This window comes from Lepus europaeus, chromosome 6 (assembly GCF_033115175.1).
Source record: "Lepus europaeus isolate LE1 chromosome 6, mLepTim1.pri, whole genome shotgun sequence".
NCBI classification, from domain to species: domain Eukaryota; kingdom Metazoa; phylum Chordata; class Mammalia; order Lagomorpha; family Leporidae; genus Lepus; species Lepus europaeus.
The window spans coordinates 114,680,799-114,702,619 of NC_084832.1; the positions used below are offsets into that span (position 1 = coordinate 114,680,799).

The 21,821-nt window shown below is 43.9% G+C and overlaps 1 protein-coding gene across 1 annotated transcript in view; it reads left to right on the forward strand.

Annotated features, from left to right (window-relative positions):
• The first annotated feature begins 1,667 nt into the window (after positions 1-1,667).
• ETNK1 (ethanolamine kinase 1) overlaps positions 1,668-21,821 on the forward strand; it is a 56,970-nt gene continuing 36,816 nt past the window's right edge. Inside the window, exons 1-2 of the mRNA XM_062194936.1 lie at positions 1,668-2,076; positions 21,034-21,293. Of these exons, the coding sequence (XP_062050920.1) occupies positions 1,921-2,076; positions 21,034-21,293 (416 nt within the window). The 5' untranslated portion in view covers positions 1,668-1,920. The remainder of the gene's footprint in view (positions 2,077-21,033; positions 21,294-21,821) is intronic.

A 21,821-nucleotide genomic window follows, 5' to 3' on the forward strand; every position in this document is an offset into this window, starting at 1 on the left:
AGAGAGAAATTATTTTCCATTGCTGGTTCACTCCTCCAAATGCCTGCAACAGCTGCGGCTGGCTGGACCAGGCTGAAGCCAGCAACAGGAAAGTCAATCCGGGTCTCCATGTGAGTGGTAAGGACCCAAGTACTTGAGTCACACCCGCTCCCTCCCAGGGTGTGTACATCAGGAAGCTGGAATCAGGAGCACAGCTGGGGACTCACAGCCAGCACTCTGATAGGGATGCAGGTGTCCTAAGGAGCAACTGTTTTTATTATTATTATTATTATTCAATTATGCATTTGGAAGGCAGAATGATGTAGTTAGAGACAGATCTTCCATCTGCTGGTTGACTCTGCATATGGCCTCAGCAGCTAGGGCTGGGCCGGCTGGAAGGCAGGAGGCAGGAACTCTGTCCAGATCTCCCAGAGCGTCAGGGGCCCAAGCACTCAGGCCATTTTCTACAGCTCTGCCAGGCGCATTAGCATGGAGCTGGATCAGAGTGGAGCAGCCAAGACCCAAACAGGTGCACTGATATGGGATGCTGGAGTGATAGGCAGTGGCTTAACCAGCTGCTCTAACCACAAGGCCAGTCCTAAGTTTAAAATTCTTAAAATGTCAACTGTTTAACAAAAAATACACACAACTTTTAAAAAAACAGAAGTGATGCTATCTGAAATGTGGAAACTAACGGTGTATTCTTTCTCTCCAGATTGGAAGGAATGCACAATCTAGCATTTCTTGCAGTACATGATAAAACAAAACAAAACAAAACAAAACAAAACTACCTAAACAGGAAAATGTTGAATCAACTTCTTGTGCTGTATTGTGAAATTTGACTTTTGCTTCTCTTTAGTTGATGTTTCCTGTTATTTATGAGATATTCCTTTTGTGATCTGTAAAGTTTCTGAACCATCAGAATGTAAACTTTGGCAAATAAGGTGAATAATCTTGGATGTTAAGTCCGGTAAGGTTTAACTAACCACTAACAGGCGTATTGGCAACGCCAAGGGTGCCGCAGGGAGAAGACACGGATTCAGAGGTCAAATGCCAACCCTTTTTCCTCCATCGCAAGGAACGGCTTGGGGATCCCCCGGTCCCCAGCGCCGCCCTAACAGCAGAGACAGCCGCTCTACAGGCATTGGGACCAACGAGGCCAAGGGCACACACCCTGACCCTCAACACTCCTCCTTTGCTCTCATCCTTAGCCCAGACTCCCAGATGCGCGTCCCGGCTCTGGCTAACCCTCGGCACCGTCAAACCTCTGGCCCTAAGAACGACTCCCTTCACGGGCAGCAGCCGGCTGCCAATGGAGATCTCAGCGCAACCCCGCGGTCCCCAGCACGGCAGCTCCTCGGGGCCCAAGGCGAGGCAGGCTGCCCACGCTCAGGCCGAACACCGAGGCTTTCCAGAACAACTCAGGCCCGCGCCCGGTCCCGAGCAAGGCGGCCGACGCTCGGCGCCCCGCAGGGCTCCGGGTCCTTCCCCACCGCGCCGCTCCCGGGGCTGCGGGTGCCAGTCCCCCCCGCCCCGCCCCCACCGCGCCCGGGCGACCCCGCACCCCGCACGCGGCCCATTGTGCCGAGAGCCGCAAGCCCCGGCCGCGCAGCCTGACGCAGGCGGAGGCCCCGCCCCGGCGTGACGCCAGCGTCAGGCCAGTCCCGGCAGCCTCTGCGGCCGCCCGCGGTCGAGCCCAGGCGAGAAGGAGCCTTTTGCCCCGTGAGCGGCTCCGGCTCAGTTCCGCTGCTGCCCAGACCCCGCTCGGCGACACCGCCGCCGCCATCCGCTCTCCTGCCGCTCGCCCGTCCGCCCGAGTGCCCCCCAGCCCTCCCGCGAGGGCGCCCCGGCACGGAAGGACCCAGCAGCCTGTCGGCGCCCGCCGTGCTCGTGGTCGCCGTCGCCGTCGTCGTCGTGGTCGTCTCCGCCGTCGCCTGGGCCATGGCCAATTACATCCACGTCCCTCCCGGCTCCCCGGAGGTGCCGAAGCTGAACGTCACGGTCGCGGATCAGGAGGAGCAGCGCTGCCGGGAGGGGGCCCTGAGCCTCCTGCAACACCTGCGGCCGCACTGGGACCCCCAGGAGGTCACCCTGCAGGTAAACGGCCCCGCTCCGCCTTCGGGGAGGTGACCCCGTGTCGGCGGCGTCGCACCTGGGAAGGTCACCACTCCCCCTCGCCTCGCCGGGGATGTCCCGCGGGCACGCTCTCCGCTCTGGAAGCGGCTTCGTGGCCGACGCACCCATTCCGCACGGGCAGGATTCCTGTTGCTGCTTGCCCCTCCTCCCACCGCTCGAACTGCAAACACAGACCTTTCCCCCTGCCCTCGCACGGGATCCCGGCCCGCGGGCCCGAGCCGCCGCCTCTCCGTCCATAAATAATGCAGTAATTAATCCTCTCTGATCTTTCCCTTTGCCTCCCCTCCTCCGCTTCAGCCCCATTGATGCCTCGCCCTGCGCTTCTTTCTTTCTTTCTTTTTTTTTTTTTCCACCTTCCAAATCCTCAGACTGGAGAGAGAGTACTGACGGTGGCCACGCGTGGCTAGATGGAATTCGTAGGTAGCACTGCACACGGTGTTTTACTGGATCGTTCTGAATCGCTAGAACTGTCTCAGATCAGTCTCTGATCCTACAGCGAACGGTGCCTTGTGGCTGTTTCCTTTTCCCGAGCCCACTGCATTATTCACACACAGACAACAACCAAACCTGGGAGGGGAGCAAAACCGCTGAGAATCTAAAGAGTTTAATATCTTGGAAGTTATCCTATTCGTATACGTGACGTTTATTTTGAATATTAATTGGTTTTCACTATCGCAGTATGTAGTTACAGGAACTATTTACAGAAATGAGCCTCCTTTTCCAATGTAAACAAAGCAGAAAGTTAGAAAATTTCGAAGCCTGGGGTATTTGGGGTTTTGCTCCAAAAGCGAGCAGTAATGAACGGAACTTTGGTTTGAATTAGCCAGATGATTGGCCTCGTTGTGACGGCTGATTGACTCAACATGTTTATTGATTTAATTCTTGCCTAAACTAGCAGGCTACCTATACAAAGATGAATAAAACATGAAGAGTGTCCAGGGCCAAGGACAGTTCCTGACACTGGAGCTCTCGGGAGTGGGACTTCCCTTTCCTACTGCGTAGAAGTTTCTAGCAGATTAAAAGGACCCATATGTTTTTTGGGGAAAAAAAAGTTAGAAATTTAAAGGAAGTGTTTGTTAGCCAAGTAAATAGGAAGGAGTGAATCCAAAAATTTGCTCATGTAATTAAAAAAATTTAACAACCTTTAATTAAGGAAATGCCTTTTAAATTGAAACCTCATAATTGTTTTAGTTTATTATTTATTAACTTATTTGTAGTTAAGGTCTTAAAGTGATTTTTTTTTTCAGTTCATTATAAATTAGTTGTTTTAATAATTAAAGGCAGTGCTACTTCCTGGTATGCTCTGCTGCTGGCAGATCATGTTAGTTCTTAGGCAGTGACTTTAAAACCAGAACCTTTGGAATTTGCTTTGATGTATTTGTCTGTAGAATGGTAATAATGGCTGCTGTAGGGTTCCGTGTGGTAGGCTCTGGGATTAGGTGAGCTTTATGCTTTTTTTTTTAAATCATATAGTTACCCCAACAATCATATTTGGTAGGTATTGTCTTTTTTAGCTGAAACTCAGTGAAGTAAAGCCAGGATAAAGGTAAAAGAAGAACAAAATATAGTAACATCAAACTGATGGTTGGAAAGTATTTGCAACTGAATCTTAGCTTCTTTGTGGCACATTTTAAGACCCTTGGGTGCAGGATCTAAACTTGTGATGTGAGCAGGTGAAGGGAAATGCTCCTACTTACTTTGCCCTAAGGGTGATTATTAGCTGGAGATACACCCCCTCCTTCTGCAAGCCAAGCTGTTGGAACAACCAAGTTGAAATGATTCACCTGTCACCTCAGGAGATCTCTCCCTCACTTATCTGGAGGTTTACAGTTTTGATTGTTTACGTTTCTTTGGATAGTCATTGTAGGGAGGAATACAGTATTGAAGTTCTCTTAGGTTCAGCAAAGTAGTCTTCAGGAGCCTCTGAAAATTATTTTTCATTCTAAAAGAGCTGACAAATGACTGAATCAGTGCCATACGTTCTCTCAGGGCTTTCGAAGTTGAATGATGATGTTTGTCGTTCATTAGTCACTATGTGAATTTTTTCGTTAACTTGGGGCCTATAGTAGATGATGGCAAAGGCTTAATAGGTAGGATAGTAAGACCCTACTTATTATTTAGTATTATAAAACTAACATCTGTTCTTTCTGAAGGGTCTCAGTGAGATTGCTTGCTCTCTGATACCTTAACCGAATTTAGTTTTTTGTTGACAATATATTGTTATGGTTAAGAACGTGCGGTTTGGACCTAGTGCTGGTTTTGAGTCCAGACTCCGTTCTTCACTAGCATGCTCTGCTGATCAAGTTACTTAGCCTTAAGCCTCTGTATTTGCAGCTGTAAAATGAATCCATTGATAGTTCCTACCTGGAAGAGTTATTGTGAGCGTGAAATAAATGCTGTCTCTTCTGGTTATTGCTGCCAAGCATCTGTTACATGTGGATGCCTGACTCCAAAAACAAATGTCTTCCCTTTGAAATTCCCAGTCCGATGGGGAAATCAAATAAGAAAATAATTGCAGTTCAAGGTCCTCGCTCAGTATCCATGGGGGATTGGTTCCAGGACTCCTGCAATACCAAATCCACAGATGATCAAGTGCCTTATTTAAAATGGCCTAGTATTTGATTATAAGTTACACACATCCTCCCTTACTTGACATCGTCTCTAGGCTATTTGTAATTCGTAATACAGTGTAAATGCTGTGTAAGTTGTTAAACTGTTTTGTTAGGGAGTGACAAGAAAAAAAGTATATGTGTTCATTACAAATGCAGGTTTTCTTTTGGAATATTTTGTTGGTAGAATCTGTAGATAGAAGGCTGCCTATACAGTGTTTTTGAAATGAACATTCAAATTTTGTTCACATCCAAAGATTATAGAAGAGCACTTAAAAATATATTGTTCTTTCTGCTATACTACAAGTTTATGCACATTTTTGAATACCACGTTCTTGAAATCTTCATTTTATTTTTTAAGCATATACACGGACACACTCATCTTTGTATTAGGTGTGTAGCTGCACAACAGTTTTCCTATCCCCTTTCTCTCTTTATTGGAGCTTGTTACCTAAATATTCTATTAGAAATCAATAACCCCCTTTAATACTGATATTTAACATTTGATATATTTTTTTTAAGATTTATTTATTTCAGAAGCAGAGAAACAGACAGTCTTCCATTTGCTGGTTCACTCCCCAAATGGCCGCAACAGCCAGAGCTGGGCCAATCAAAGCCTGGAGCCAGGAGCTTCCTCCGGGTCTCTCATGTGGGTGCAGAGGCTCAAGCGCTTGGGTCCTCTTCTGCTTTCCCAGGCCCATTAGCAGGTAGCAGGAGAAGAAAGATGGGAAGTGGAGGCAGCTGGGATACAAATTGGTGCTGGCATCACAGGCAGTGGCTTTATCCACTATACCACAACACCAATCCTATAAAACTTTTAAAGTATCTTTCACTTAAATAATGTGGTTAAAGATAATATATATTAGGGTGGGTGGTTTAACCCAGGGCCATATTGAGTATGGCTAGAGAGATGTACGGTGTTTGATAGGGTTACATATATTTTTTAAAAGATGTAGCTATAAAGTCAGAAGCTTAAAGTGCTAGTTAATTTTCCTTTATTAATGACGCTATGATTTATACTAAGCCAACTGCTTCATCTTTCTTGAGTACCTTAGACCTAGGTACTGCCTGTTGTGGAAACAGTTTAGAGAATTAAGCGTGGTGTCTAAAATTGTTCATTCACATGTTTTGGTGCTTCATTCTTCATTACTCTTTTCCAGAACTCCTGTCCTCCCCATGCTATTGGGAAAAATAAACTGAAAGTATTGTGAACTCCTAAAATTCAACAGTTTTGGCACTAGGCGTAACACTAAGTTTTGACTGGATTAATACAACTAACTGTAGCACAAAGCAGGCACTGATGAATGTGATGAATGTGTGAAAGAAGACTTCATAGAGATGAGGGTGCCTGAGCTAATCTGTGAAGGAAAGATGTGAGCAGATGGAATAGGGGATCACCTCTGGGCAATGAAAATTTTCTCACGGAGGCCATGAAGCTATCCCATGCATACTTTGGGCAAAATGTGAACACGAAAAGAAGTGGGAATGGTCTTGGGAAAGGAGCTGATTAGATAGGAAGTTGTTATTTTATTATCAAAGACATAATGGGTGCTATTATTTTTAAGCAGGTGAGTTATAGTGAATATTTTTCCTTTTTTGAGGGAAGTAACAGAGTATACTGTATACTGTAGAGAAGTGTTGGTCAAGGGAGATGCTTTGAATTGAGGGAATCGTGATCACTTAGGACATTGGTTTTGAAACTGATGGTTACCACATGCTAATAGATGCCAAATCAGTGTAATAGGTTGAAACCACTACAGTTTAAAAAGATGAGTTAGAATAAAACATGATGTGCTACATCAGAGAGTCTTTCAAATAATATGGCAAATATTGTTTTTTGAAGTATGTTGTAATTTTATACAAAGGTGTATGTACTACCTCATATGAGAAATACATTTCTTTATTGGTAGTGCATTCACAATGGTTTAGAAACACTTGACCTAGAAGAGACTATTGTGTTAGTCCAGACCAGAGGTTCTGGGGCCAAATAAGGACAAGTGGCCTTGGAGTCAATGTCAGGGACAGATGTGACTTCAGAAAATCAAGGTACAAGAATTTTTTTTAATATTTATTTATTTGAAGAGCAAGAGTTACAGAGAAAGAGAGAGAGAGAGAGATCTTCCACCCGTTGGTTCACTCCCCAAATGGCTTGGACCAGGCTGAAGCCAGGCACCTGGCGTTACCTGGGGGTATCCCACTTGGGTGCAGGTCTTCTCTTGCTTTCCCAGGCACATTAGCAGGGAGCTGGATCGGAAGTAGAGCAGCTGGGACTTGAATCAGTGCCCATATGGGTTGCAGATGGCTGCTTAATTCACTGCGCTACAGCACCAGCACCCCTCCCCACCACAAGACTTCTTAATTGCTTACAGGTGAGGGGAAGATAAAGGTTTTGTTTTTTTGCTTTGGTGAGTGACAAAGATAGGGATGTAATAGAGGAACTATATTAAGGAATCAGAGTGTATTGCTCTCTCTCTGTTGATTTTAAGAATTTGTTTTATTCTCTGATGTACCAGATTGTCTATAAATAAATTTTAACATCCTTTTAAAAACTGAAACAACAAACATACAGAAAAAGACATGAAACACAAACTGTAGAGCAGATACCTGTGAAATTCCAACTTAGGGAAAGAAAGAATTTTTGATAATCCAGGATACCTCCATATCCTGTCCTGGCCATAACCTCTCCCTCCCTCTAGTGGTAACCACACTAGCAGTGTTTTGTTTCACTTTTTAATTAACAAAACAATACTACTCCTTTTTTTGCAAATTAGCATTCTTAGAAACTAATATGTTAAATGTGTGATGATTCTTTTAGGAGACCACGAAAATGTAAAATAATTTAGTTTTATTAGAAAAACATGTATATTAAACTTTGAATAGGGAGGAAAAAGTCATTTATTATTCTTTTTCTGTTCACAACTGTTTTTATTTTTATTAGCTTTTACTTCTCCCAAACACTTTATATAGGTGCACTCAAATGGAAAGTTTTTGTATTCCTTTTTTTGTTTGCCTTCATGAACATTTCCCATATTTTTATGGTATTAATTACTTTTTGATAGCTATACACATAAAATTTTATCATGTTAAATATTATATGGCTTAATTACTATTAAAATGACATCAAGTTTTAAATCCTAAAGAGTGTAGAGAAAATAAGAAAGGCCTCATAATTACCTAAACCTGCTAATTTTGTTTTAAAAATATAGATCATTTTTCTCTTAGTAAAATATTTAAAGTATAAGACTATATAGTGAACAGTAAGAAAATCTGTTTCTAATTTGAAGTCATTCTTTTTAAAGGTGATTTTGTGTACATTTTCTTTTGTTCTAAAAATTAGTTAATTATGTTTTTCAGTGTATATGTTTATAAATATTAATAAATATATTCTTTTTGTGTATCTGTAGCTGTTATTCCTCTCTCCTTTTTTTAAAGGTTGATTTATTTGAAGTCAGAGTTACACAGAGAGAGAGGTCTTCTGTCTGCTGGTTCATTCCCCAGTTAGCCTCAATAGCCAGAGCTGCACTGATCCGAAGCCAGGAGCCAGGAGCTTCTTCCAGGTCTCCCACGCGAGTGCAGGAACCCAAGGACTTGGGCCATCTTCTACTGCTTTCCCAGGCCACAGCAGAGAACTGGATAGGAAGTGGAGTAGCCGGGTCTTGAACTGGAGCCCATATGGGATGCCGGCACTGCAGGTGGCAGCTTTACCCACTATGGCACAGCACTGGCCCCTGTTATTGCCTTCTTTAAAAAATATTTATTTCATTTATTTGAAAGAGTTACAAAGAGAGAAGGAGAGCCAGAGAGATCTTTCAACTGCTTGCTTACTCTACAGATGGTCACAACAACTCGGGCTGGGCCAGGCAGAAGCCAGAGCCTGGAATTCTGTCTGGGTCTCCCATGGGCTGTCTGCTGTTGCTTTTTCAGGCACATTAGCAGGAGCTGGATCTGAAGTGGAGCAGCTGGGACGTCAAAAGGTGCGCATATAGGATGCTGGTGTCGCAGGTGGCAGCTCAACTGGCTGCACTACAACACTAGGCCCAATTCAGTTATTTTTAAAATAAAATGTTTATGTATTTATAAGTTTTATTTATTCATGAGAGATAGAGAAGGGGGGAAGAGCTCCCCCATCCACTGGTTCACTCCCAGATGTCCACAGTGGGCTTGGGCCGAGCCAGGAGGCAGGAATTCATGGTACCAGGGAACCACTTGAGCCATCACTGCTGTGTGCCAGGGTCTGCGTTAGCAGATAGCTGGAGTGAGGAATGAAACATGTAATCGAACCCACACACTCTGAACCCAGGCGCTGTGATGGGAGAGGCAGACATCTGAACTGGCGGCTTCACCACTTGGCGGAAGGTCTGCTCTTCAAAAGGCAGGGATCTGCCATCTGCTTGTTTACTCCCCAGTGCCTGCAACAGCTGAGGCTGGGCCAAGATCAACTGGGCTGCATCACAGGATGCGTTAACAGCAGTCTGCCTTGGAAGCAGAGTAGCTGGGGCGGGGACTGGCATTCTCATCTGGGATGTGGGCATCACAATGCAGCTCAACCCAGTGAGCCACAGCACCCACCCCATTTTATTTATTTATTTGTTTGTTTTTTAGAGATTTATTTATTTGAAAGTTAGAGACTGATCTTCTCTCCACTGGTACCTTCCCCAAATGGCTGCAACAGCCAGGGCTGGGCCAAGCTGATGTCAGTAGCCTGAAGCTTCTTCCAGGTATCCTGTGTGGGTGTTGGAGGCCCAAACACTTGGGCCATCCCTGCTGCTTTTCCTAGGCCACTAGCAGGGAGCTGGATTGGAGTGGAGCAACTGGGATTCAAACTGGTGCCCATATGGGATTCTGGCATTGTAGGCGATGGCTTTACAATACCGTCAGCCTCCCCTTATTATTTTTTAAAACTCTTTATTTTTAATTGACACATAGTAATTACACATATTTATGGAGTGTGGTATGACATTTCAATACATGCCATACTTAATCTTTTAATTGGATTATTCTTTTAAATTTAATGTAACTACTTACATATTTGAGTTTTTCTGTCCATCTAACTTTTTGTTTACCCATTTGTTTTTTTGTTTTGTTTTTTGACAGGCAGAGTGGATAGTGAGAGAGAGAGACAGAGAGAAAGGTCTTCCTTTTTGCCATTGGTTCACCCTCCAATGGCCGCCGCATTGCGCTGATCCGAAGCCAGGAGCCAGGTGCCAGGTGCTTCTCCTGGTCTCCCATGCGGGTGCAGCCCAAGCACTTGGGCCATCCTCCACTGCCTTCCCGGGCCATAGCAGAGAGCTGGCCTGGAAGAGGGGCAACCGGGATGGAATCCGGCGCCCCAACCGGGACTAGAACCCGGTGTGCTGGCGCCACAAGGCAGAGGATTAGCCTGTTGAGTCACGGCACTGGCCTACCCATTTGTTTTTTAAAAGAATATTACTCAGTCTTTTTTAAAAAAAATTTTAAAGATTTTATTAATTATTTGAAAGGTAGAGTTATAAAGAATGAGAGTGAGAGACAGAGAAAAAGGTCTTTCATCCACTGGTTCACTCCTCAAATGGCCACAATGGCTGCAGCCCGGCTGATCCGAAGCCAGGATCCAGGAGCTTCCTCCAGGTCCCCCATGCAGGTGCAGGATCCCAAGCACTTGGGCCATCTTCCACTGCTTTCCCAGGCCATAGCAGAGAGATGGATCAGGAGCAGCTGGGACTAGAACTGGCTCCCGTATGGGATGCCGGCACTGCAGGCAGAGGATTAACCTATGGCACCATAGTGCCAGCCCCTACACATCTGTTTTATATGCCTGTATCTGTCTTCAGGTTTCCTTCATTTGATAATTTGTCCAAGTCTTAGAGGAAATCACAGTGTATTATGGAGTGGCAAATATAATTAAACAAATTATAGTGCATGTTAGTAAATGTTACAGATAGGGTACTAGTCTTATAGAGACGGTCTGTCTCCTAGAAGAGTTATCTGTTGTGCTAGAATTTTAAAGGAAGTTAAAAGTTAATAAAATGAAGAAAAGAAAAGGCAAGTTCATCAGATTGTTAGATAGCTTGAGATGTTTCAAGAAACTTGTATAATTTGTATTTTAGATAAATTATTCTGGAAACAGTATAAAGTGATTCCCTGCCTCCCCCCCAACAGGAGAGGTAATTAAACTGGCAGTGAGGCTATTACAGTGCTCTGAATAGGAGATTATCAGAGTTGTACCTAGATTATTGTTTGCAGTAGAGATGGGGAAAGGCAGGAGGAGTTAAGAGGCACCTATGATGTAAACTTTTAAAGTGTGAAGATGGAGAGGAAAGGATTCAGTAATGGCTCCCTGATGTTGGCCTGAATGCATGGATGGTAGAATGAATTGGTATCATTGAATAAACAGTTTATCACTGGTCTTGGGCAATTTGATGATGTATTTTCATGTAGTTTTCTTTAAGTTTTTATTTCTTTGAAAGGCAAAATTAGAGAGAGAGACAGAGGGAGAGAGCTTCTGTCCACTGGTCCACTCCCCAAATGACTACAACAGCTAGGGCTGTTCCAGGCTGAAGCCAGGAATCCAGAGCTGCTGCTTAGTTTCCCATGTGAGTGCAGGGGACCAAGCACTCGGGCCATCTTCCACTGCTTTCCCAGATGCATTAGCAGGGAGCTGGATTGGAAGTGCAGTGGCTGGGACTTGAACCGTTGCCCACATGGGTTGCTTGCATTGCAAGCTGCGTGCAGCTTAACCTGCTGCCCCACAGTGCTAGCCCCCAATATTTTTTGTTTATTGAATCTTTGAGGTTAGGGTTCTTCATCATATTTGAACAATTTTTTTTTAATATTTATGCATTTATTTGAAAGGTAGAGTTAGAGAGAGACAGATCAGTCTGTCTGCTGGTTCACTCCCCAAGTGGCCACAGTGGCTGGGGCTGGTCCAGGATGAAGCCAGGAACCTGGAACCCCATCCAGATCTCCTACATGGGTGACAGCTCTTCTACTGCCTTCCCAGGCATATTAGCAGCGAGCTGGATTAGAAGTGAAGCAGCTGTCCTCAAACCTGCATATGGGATTCTGGTGTTGGAGGTGGTATCCAGATTTGCAAAACATTTAAAAAAAAAAAAATATGGAGCTGGCACTGTAGTGCAGGAGGTAAAGCTGTGGCCTATGGCACCAGTATCCCATAAGGGTGCCAGTTTGAGTTCTGGCTGTTGCACTTCCTATCCAGCTCTGGGGAAAGTGCCTGGGAAAGCAGAGGAAGATGGCCCAAGTCCATGGGACCCTGCACTCACATGGAAGACCAGGAAGAAGCTCCTGACTCCTGGTGGAAGATATTCTTTCTCTCTCTCTCTTTTTTTTTTTTTTTTTTTGACAGAGTTAGTGAGAAAGAGACAGAGAGAAAGATCTTCCTTCCCCAAAGGTCTTCCTTTACCCCCCAGATGGCCACTACGGCCAGTGTGTTGCGGCTGGCACGCTGTGCCAATCCGAAGCCAGGAGCCAGGTGCTTCTCCTGGTCTGCCATGCGGGTGCAGGGCCCAAGCACTTGGGCCATCCTCCACTGCCTTCCTGGGCCACAGCAGAGAGCTGGCCTGGAAGAGGGGCAACCGGGACAGAGTCTGGCGCCCCAACCGGTACTAGAACCCCGGGGTGCCGGCGCCGCAGGTGGAGGATTAGCCTAGTGAGCCGAGGTGCTGGCTCTGGCTTGCGCTCTCTCTAGCGCGTGCGCTCTCTCTCTCTCACCCCCCCCCCCACCTCTCTCTCCCTCTCTCTCTGTAACTCTGCCTATCAAACAAACAAATAGGGGGCCCGCGCTGTGGCGCAGTGGGTTAATGCCCTGGCCTGAAGCGCAGGCATCCCATATGGGTGCTGGTTCGAGACCTGGCTACCCCACTTCTGATCCAGCTCTCTGTTTTGGCCTGGGAAAGCAGTAGAACATGGCCCAAATCCTTGGGACCCTGCAGCCACGTGGGACACCCGGAAGAAGTTCCTGGCTCCTGGCTTTGGATCGGCACAGCTCTGGCCATTGCGGCCAATTGGGGAGTGAACCATAGGGTGGAAGACCTCTCTCTCTCTCTCTCTCTCTCTGCCTCTCCTATCTCTGTGTGACTCTGACTTTCGAATAAATGGATAAATCTTTAAAAAAAAATCTTTTTCTTGTAAAGATTTATTTATTTGAAAGAGTTACAGAAAGAAGTAGAGACAGATAGAGAGATAGGTCTTCTGTGTGCTGGTTCACTCTCCAGTTCTCTGCAACAGCTGGAGCTGAGCCCATCTGAAGTCAGGAATCAGGAGCAGCTTCTGGGTTTCCTACGTGGGTAGAGAGACTCAGGGACTCGGGCCATCTTCTGCTGCTTTCCCAGGTGCATTAGAAGGGAGCTGGATCAGAAATGAAGCAGCTGGGACTCAAACCAGCACCCAAATGGGATGCTGGCACTTCAGGCTAGGGCTTTAACCCACTGCACCACAGCGCCGAAAGGCAGAGTTAGCAGAGAGAGGTAGGGAGAGAGATCTTCCATCCGCTGGTTCACTCCCCAAATGGCTACAATGGCTAGGTCTGGGTCAGGCAGAAGCCAGGAACCAGGAACTCCATCTTGGTCTCTAATGTGGGTGGCATGGTCCCAAATACTTGAGTTATCATCTGCTTTCCTAGGCATGTTGGCAGGGAGCAGGGACAGGAAGCAGACCAGCTGTGACTTAAGCTGGTGCTCATATGGGATGCCGGGGTCTCACTTAGCCTGCTGTGCTATAGTGTTAACCGCTGGAAAACTTTCTCTCTCTCTTTTTTTTTTTTAAATTTTATTTGAGAGAGTTATAGACAGAGAGAGGGAGAGACAGAAAAGTTTTCCATCCGTTAGTTCACTCGCCAAATTGCAACAACCAGAGCTGGGCCAATCCAAAGCCAGGATCCAGGATCTTCTTCAGGGTTTCCCATGCGGGTGAGGGGCCCAAGGACTTGGGCCATCTTCTAATGCTTTCCCAGGCCGCAGCAGAGAGCTGGATCGGAAGTAGAGCAGCTGGGACTCGAATTGGTGCCCATAGGGGATGCTGGGGCTGCAGGCGGAGGTTCAGTCTACTATACCACCGTGCCTGCCCCCTGAAAAACTTTTAACCATCATGTTTCTCCTCCCTTTTTCTCTTCTTTGGAGACTTGATATATTTCAAAAAGTTCATAGAAAAGACTGCACATCTCCCAGAAACTTTGAAAACCTTTTCTGTGTGTGTATTTGTATATGTGTATGAAGTTGTTTTTTAGCTCACTCACATTCTTCTCTCTCATTTTTTGGAAAAAAAATTATATATTTGAGAGGTAGAGAGAACATGCTCCTATTTTCTCACTGATACCCTGGATCTCTGTAATGGCCAAGGGTGGTCCCGGGGCGAGAGTCCAGAACTCAGCCCAGGTCTCCCGCATGGGTGGTGGGAACCCAGTTACTTGAGCTATCACCATCAACAACAGTGCCTTCTGGGATCTGCATTAGAAGGATGCTGGAATGGGGCCAGAGATGGGAATTGCATCCAGGCACTACTGTGTGGGAATAGAGTGTCTACACTGGCATCCTGACTACTAGGCCAAACACCTGCCTTTGAAATTACTTTTTTTCTTTGTTTCATTTTTCAAAGTTTCTTTGGCTGTGTCTTTAAGTTCACTCTTTTTGGGGGCGAATGGGCAGTATCTAATCTGTTATACTCAATAGAATGTATTTTTCACCTTAGGCATTTTGGCACGTTTGGGGTATACACACACACACACACACATTTACTGTCTTTAAATTTTGTTACGGAATGTAGAACATTTTTAGGGGATATAGTTTTTAAGTTTTTGTCTGCTATTTCTAACACCTATTTATGTCACTTCTGGATTGATTTTGATTAATTTGATTCCTTCCTTTCTCTAATTATAGATTGTATTTTTCTGCCTTTTTCATATGCCTGATAATCTTTACTGGCATTCACTGTGAATTTCAGTGTATACTGAACCCATTAACCCATGAATTTGGAATTTTTCTCACGTGCTTGATAGGAACAAAACCATTTCCTGCCCCACGTCCGTGTCACACACTGTTTCCTGTAATTGTTTAGAGGTGTTCTTCCTTGAGCCTGTGTCCAAATCAGTATTCTGAATGTTTAGCGGGGACACTCGCAGCTGTAGAGCTCGCTCTCTTGCTGCCTCTTCCTGCTGTAGTACTCTGTGCTGTATAGTTTACCTGCCTTAATCTCCCTGACTTCTCAGGTCATCTCAGCTGAAGAAGTCCACACAGCTCCATCTTAGTTCTAATCTGTGCTGGGGCTGGCAGTTCTCTTAGGGCATAAAGCCGAGGCAGTGGTAGGGCTCACTTCATTTGTTTGCCCTCTTTCAGAGATTACTGGTTTCTGTTGCCTAATGTCCAGTATCATTTTTTTTTAAAGATTTATTTATTTCAATAGTTAAACAGAGAAGGAGAGGCTGAGAGAGAGAGGTCTTCCATACACCGCTTCACTCCCCACTTGGCCACAACTGTTGGAGCTGTGCCAATCCAAGGCCAGGAGCCAGGAGCTTCTTCTGGGTCTCCCACATGGGTGCAGGGGCCCAAGGACTTGGGCCATCTTTTGCTGCTTTCCCAGGCCATAGCAGAGAGCTGGATTGGAAGTGGAGCAGCCGGAACTTGAACGGGTGCCCATGTGGGATGCCAGCACTGCAGGCGGAGGCTTTACCCGCTACGCCACAGCACCGGCCCCAGTATCTTTTTTTTTTTTTAAAGTCCAGTATCTCGAAAGCTGTTACTTTCATATATTTGGTCTTTTGTTTTTGCAGAGGAGTTTTTTCGAGTAGGAGGGTAAATTCTGTCCCCGTTAGTTTGTCCTTGGCTGGAGAGAATGTGACCCAATAGATTATTTAGTCCAGTGATTTTTCCACCCTTTTCTCTCTGTTGAGAACCGTTTGTTCCAATAAAATCGAATGCCATAGTCCAGTCTGTAAAATAGATGAAAGTGGGCTGATGTTAGTGTGATACACATGTCATAGTGCGTGTTAGGGAGACAGCAGAACTTGGCCCACTTGGATTCCTATTTTTGTTCTCTCAGGATTTCACAGCCCTGTTTGAAAACCACAAATAAGTATATAAAAAATCAAATGAGGATATGATGCAGTTACTAGTTAAAGAAGGAACAGAGGCCAGCATTGTGGCCTAGCAGATAAAGCTGCCACCTGCTATACTGGTTCTTGCCTTTGGCCTGACGCAGCGCTGGCTGTTGCAGCCATCTTGGGAGTGTACCAATGGATGGAAGATTTCTTTCTCTCCTTTTCTCTCTGTAACTATGACTTTCAAAAAAAAGGGGAGCAAACCATCCAGGAAAGGACATTAATCCTACAACTTGAGTTGGGTTGTGGCAGTGTGTATATATAATAGTATAACTTAATGTTGACAGACCAAAGGTCTAGTAATATGATTGTATTGGGAAAATGAGGATAGGATAAGTAAGGGTGCGTATGTAGGAGGAGATGATAAAAGAAAGCTGCATTTTATAAGAAGCCTTTACATAATATGTAGACTTTCTGAGAATGATACTTAAAAATAATTAAGCTGTATGAGAGTTGAAAATCAGTTGGGAGTGATATTTACTGTTGATTGTTAACAAGCTTCTAGTATTAGTTGATAAAAATATAAATTACAAAAATAACAGATAATAGTGTCAGAAGTGAAAACATTGAATACAATATTTCTCTTTGAAGAAACTTGGGTGAGAAGAGAAGAAGGAAGTTTGCGACTAGAAGTGGGTGGGATACATGACCATGTAATCTGTTTCCAGTCTCCTGGCACTTGGAGCTTTTAACCTTTTCCTACCCTTTTTATAGCTATCTGCTAAACCTAATTTGTTTTGGAATTGGCTAACAAATCAATCTTATGTTATATTATGTGATTCTCTAATAGAAGCTCTAGAGTGTTCGTTGTGCATACATTGCTTAGTTATACATATCAAAAATACAGTTTTCTAAGATACTCAAGTTAAAATGAAGTGAATACTCATAGGTCTGTTATCAAATTCCACATTTGCTTCATTTGTCTTTATTTATTTTATTTTATTTTTAAAGATTTATTTATTTATTTGAAAGTCAGAGTTACACAGATAGAGGAGAGGCAGAGTGAGAGGGAGAGAGGTCTTCCATCCACTGGTTCACTCCCTAGCTGGCTGCAACGGCCGGAGCTGTGCTGATCCGAAGCCAGGAGCCAGGAGCTTCTTCTGGGTCTCCCACACAGGTGCAGGGGCCCAAGGACTTGGGCCATCCTCTACTGCTTTCCCAGGTCAAAACAGAGAGCTGGATCAGAAGTGGAGCAGCCGGGTCTCGAACCGGCACCCATATGAATTGCCGGAGCCTCAGGCCAGGGTGTTAACCCACTGTGCCACAGCGCTGGCCCCCATTTGTTTTTAATTCCTTTGAAGTATTTAAAGACAAATCTCAGAATTGAAGTCATTGTCATTGTGTATTTCAGTATACATTTATGAATATAAAGATAGCATTTTTTTACATACTGATAAAGCCATTGTTGCACTGAAGAAGGTGAGGAATAATTTCTAGCTATTCTTTAGTAGATGCTCCATAATCAGATTTCCCCAGGTTCTTCAAAATGTGTTTTTTACACTTAACTTGTTTGTGTCAAGAAACAAAGCTGTATTCATAAAATGGTTACTTTTTTATTAAAACAGTTTTTCTTTTTGAAAGACAAGAAGAGGAGGGAGAGAGATCTTCCACCTACTGGTTCACTCTCCCAAATGCCTGCAACAGCTAAAACTCTGGGTCAGGCTAAAACCATGGACAGTAGAGACCCAGGTTGTTGAGCCATCACTTAATGTTTCCTAGGGTTCACATTAGTGGAAAGCTGGAATAGCGAACAAAACTGAGACTTGAATTTAGACACTCTGATGGGGGATGTGGGAATCCCAAGTGGTGGCTTCACTGCTGAGCCTAACTCCTGGCCCCTTTGATTTTTAAATTAGTTGTGCGACAGAGAAACAGAGCGAGTGAGCAAGAGTGAGTGTGCTCACTGGATGGTTCACTCCCCAGATGTTTGCCATGGCCCAGACAGCCAGGAGATAGTTTAGTCCAGGTTTCCCACTTGAATGGCAGGAACCCAGTTAACTTGAGACATGACCACTGCTTGTCAGGGTGTACGGTAGTAGGAAACTGGAGTCTGGTGGTATAGCCCAGTGTTGTACTCAGGCACTCTGATACAGGATATGGCTGTCTTAATTGCTAGAGTAAATAGTTGCTTTGATTGTTAATATTTTTAAGTCCTTTTTTTTATGCAAAAGATTTATTATAGGCAGAGTGACAGATCTTCTGTTGGCTGATTCACTCCCCAAATGGCTGCAATAGCCAGGTCTGGGCCCAGCTGAAGCCAGGAATCCCATCCTGTTCTCCCATGTGGGTTTCAGGGGCCCAAGCACTTGTACCATTTTCCACGGCCTTCTCAGGCAGATTATCAGGAAGCTGAATTGGAAGCCCAGAAGCCAGGACTCCAGCTGATATGGGCTGCTATGGCTTAACCCGCTGCACCAAGATGCTGGCCCTTTTTAGGCCTCTTTAACGACCCTCATTCTGAATTTGTATGTTTTCTGTTGTAATTCTTTGTGGTGGTTCTTTTTTTAAAAAAATGTATTTATTTATTTATTTGAAAGCCAGAGGGAGACAGATCTTCCGTCCACTGGGTCACTTTGCAAATACCTAGCAGGAACTCAGAGTTGAATGTGGGTCTCCCAATGTGGGTAACAGGGCCCCAAGTACTTGAGCTGTCATCTGCTGCCTCCCAGGGTATGCCTTATCAGGAAGCTGGAATCTGACGTGGAGCTGGGACTCCAATCCAGGTGCTCCAGTATAGGATGTAGGTATCTTAACTGCTGCAGCAAACGCCCATCCCTGTTCTTTAATTCTCATACTCTAAAAATACAAAGATCTGAAAGCTTGGTTAGATTCCAAGTCAGGTGGTACAGCATACTTCATATAGCATCACATCAGGAAGTGTACATACCTGGTGGTTTAGTGAGTTCAGTATGTGACAGATAATTCCTATCCTAAAATTCCCCATCAATCTTTTCATCAAATGGTTTTATCTATTGAAGATTATTGTGTGAGTAGTAATTTCATTCAAAGTTGTAAGGTATTGATTTTCTAGTTCTGCTGTTTCTTCCACATTTGTCAGTTGGAAATTCTTTGGTGAAGAACTTTTTCTCATTCATTTGGGTGGCTTCAGTACTATGAGATATATTTCATAGAAAGTACGGGATGCATGCTTAGTTCTGTTTATTTATTTATTTATTTATTTTTAAAGATTTATTTATTTATTTGAAAGAGTTACAGAGAGGGAGAGGGGAGAGGGGAGAGAGATAGACCTGCTGATTCATTTTCCCAAATGGCTACAACAGCTACATCTGGGCTAGGCAGCAACCAGGAGTGAGGAACTCCATTCTGGTCTGTGAAGTAATTGAAAAATTTTAAAGAGACGTTTGGATTGTTGAAGTTTGTTAAAAGCTAGGTCTTCTTCCTATTTCTGATTAACATGTACATTGTTTTTCAAACCATATAATAACAAAATAGGAAACAAATTTAAGAACCATTATTAGTTTACCTAGTATTTAAAAGTTGGTAATATTTAAAGATTAAAAGTGATTAGGATTAAATTGACTAATTTGCCGGATCCCTTTTAGGGATTAAAGTTTAACAGAATATAACAGTCATATAGAACCAAATGTAGGATAGTGATAACTTGAGAGGATAACTGCAGAACGACATTTCTGACAATTAATGGCTTTGTACTTTTTTTTTTAAGAGATTTATTTATTTGTTTGAAAGGTAGAGTCACAGAGTGAGGAAGTGGAGAGAGGGGAGAGAGCTTCCATTCCCTGGTGCACTCCCCAGAATGCCCCCAACAGCCAGAACTAGGCCAGGCCAAACCCAGCAGTCAGGGACTCCATCTGGGTCTTCCTTGTAGACAGCAGGGACCCAGGGACTTGGACCATCATCTGCTGCCTTCCCAGGTGTACTAGCAGGAAGCTGCCTCTAAAGTGGAGGACCAGGACTTGAACTGGTACTCCAGTAAGGATTGTGGGTATCCCGAAATAGCAGCCTCCAAAGTTTTAAACTATAGTTGGGTAAATGATGAGTTAGTTTTAGTGCCTAGTTAGTACAGAGGAGGATGAAAGTTAGGATTTTTGAATGGACTTCAAGAACTAGTATTACTGATTTCCCACTTGCTTTAATATACGTTCTGTGCTCAGGTGTTTTTTTTTTTTTTTTTTTTTTTTTTTTTTTTTTTAAAGATGTATTTGAAAGAGTTACAGAGAGGCAGAGGGGGAGAGAGAGAGAGAGGTCTTCCATCCTCTGGTTTACTCCCCAAATGGCTGCAATGGCTGGAGCTGGGCCATTCAGAAGCCAGGAGCCTGGAGCTTCCTCCAGGTCTCCCACACAGGTGCAGGGGCCCAAGGACTTGGGCCATCTTCTACTGCTGCCCCAGGCCATAGCAGAGAGCTGGAGGGGAAGTGGAGCAGCTAGGACTCGAACCAGCACTCATATGGGATGCTGGCACTGCAGGCAGTGGCTTCATTTGCTATACCATAGCACTGGCCCCATGTGCTCTGATTTACAAAAGGGTTTGAAGTACTTAGAGCTGTTGAAAAGTCCCAACACTTTCATTTAGAAAATACTGTAGGAATCTCTGTTTATCTCTTTATCTTCCTCTAATTAAAATTGTGTTTTTTTAAGACATAGTATTCTATTTTAAGCTATTTGAACTATTATAATTATTTTAAACTATTATAGATTGAGTACTTAACACATGTTTAATGTGTGCTTAGTAATTAAAATTGTTTAAATTGAGTTTTTTGCAAGTAGAGATTTGCAAAAATGTAAATTATGGTAGATTATAATTGTATGTTTAAGCCTGTGAGCATTGGTAAAGTTTTGTCTGTGTAATGTGCGATACTTGGAAGAGGGCGATGTTCCCCTCCTCAGAGACATTCCTGTCTATTGGACTTAGGAGAGGTTGTGTATAAGCAGTACACAAACTTTGCAGCACAAGGCAGACAAAGATACAAAAGATATTTGAAAAATTGTATAGAAATACTAGAGACGCTACACTTCTGGATCAAAGAAGACATTGTAGGCAGTAAGGGCAACGTTTTAAACACTAGCATTCCTTTTTGTTTAAAACTAGAATTAATTATAAACAGACTAAACAAAATTGTATCCAAAGATTGTTTTATGTTAAGTATTGGATATTTCCTTTTAATTAGCATTTAACTCATTATTTTCAAACTCTCTTGTATCCCATTCCTTAAAAATACATAATTTTTTTCTCTTTCTTTGCAGCTCTTCACTGATGGAATCACAAATAAACTTATTGGCTGTTATGTGGGGAATACCATGGAGGATGTAGTCCTGGTGAGAATTTATGGCAATAAGACTGAGTTGTTGGTTGATCGAGATGAGGAAGTGAAGAGTTTTCGAGTGTTACAGGCTCATGGCTGTGCACCACAGCTCTACTGTACCTTCAATAATGGACTGTGCTATGAGTTTATACAGGGAGAAGCATTGGACCCAAAGCATGTCTGCAATCCAGCCATTTTCAGGTACATTTCTTTTCCTAAATTTCTACTTTTGAAAAATGAGAGTATTATGTGTGTGTTAAGGAAATTTTTTTTTTTTTTTTTGATAAAAATTTTTTTATTTGAAAGGCAGAGTTAGAGGGAGGTACTCCATCTTCTGGTTAACTCCTCAGTGGCTGCAGTGACCTGCCTGGGAGCCTAGAAACTCCATCATGGTCTCCCATGTAGGTGGCAGTGGCCCTAGCACTTGGACCATCTTCACTCCCCAAATTGCTGCAATAGCCAGGGCTGGGCCATGCTGAAGCCAGGAGCCAGGAACTCCATCTGGGTCTCTATTTTTTTCTAAAAGGGGCATTATAACAAATAAGCATGTTCACCAAAGTCCCATTAGTCTTGTTACAGGGATGGATGTATTATACCAACTACTTGGAAGTTGGCAGAACTTACACTGTTACAGTAAGAGAAACTTATATTTAATTTATTGAAATCCTTACCTAGAGGCACTGGGAGATGGGGGAGAGAGTGTCCAAAAGCAAGAAAAAGATTGCAGGC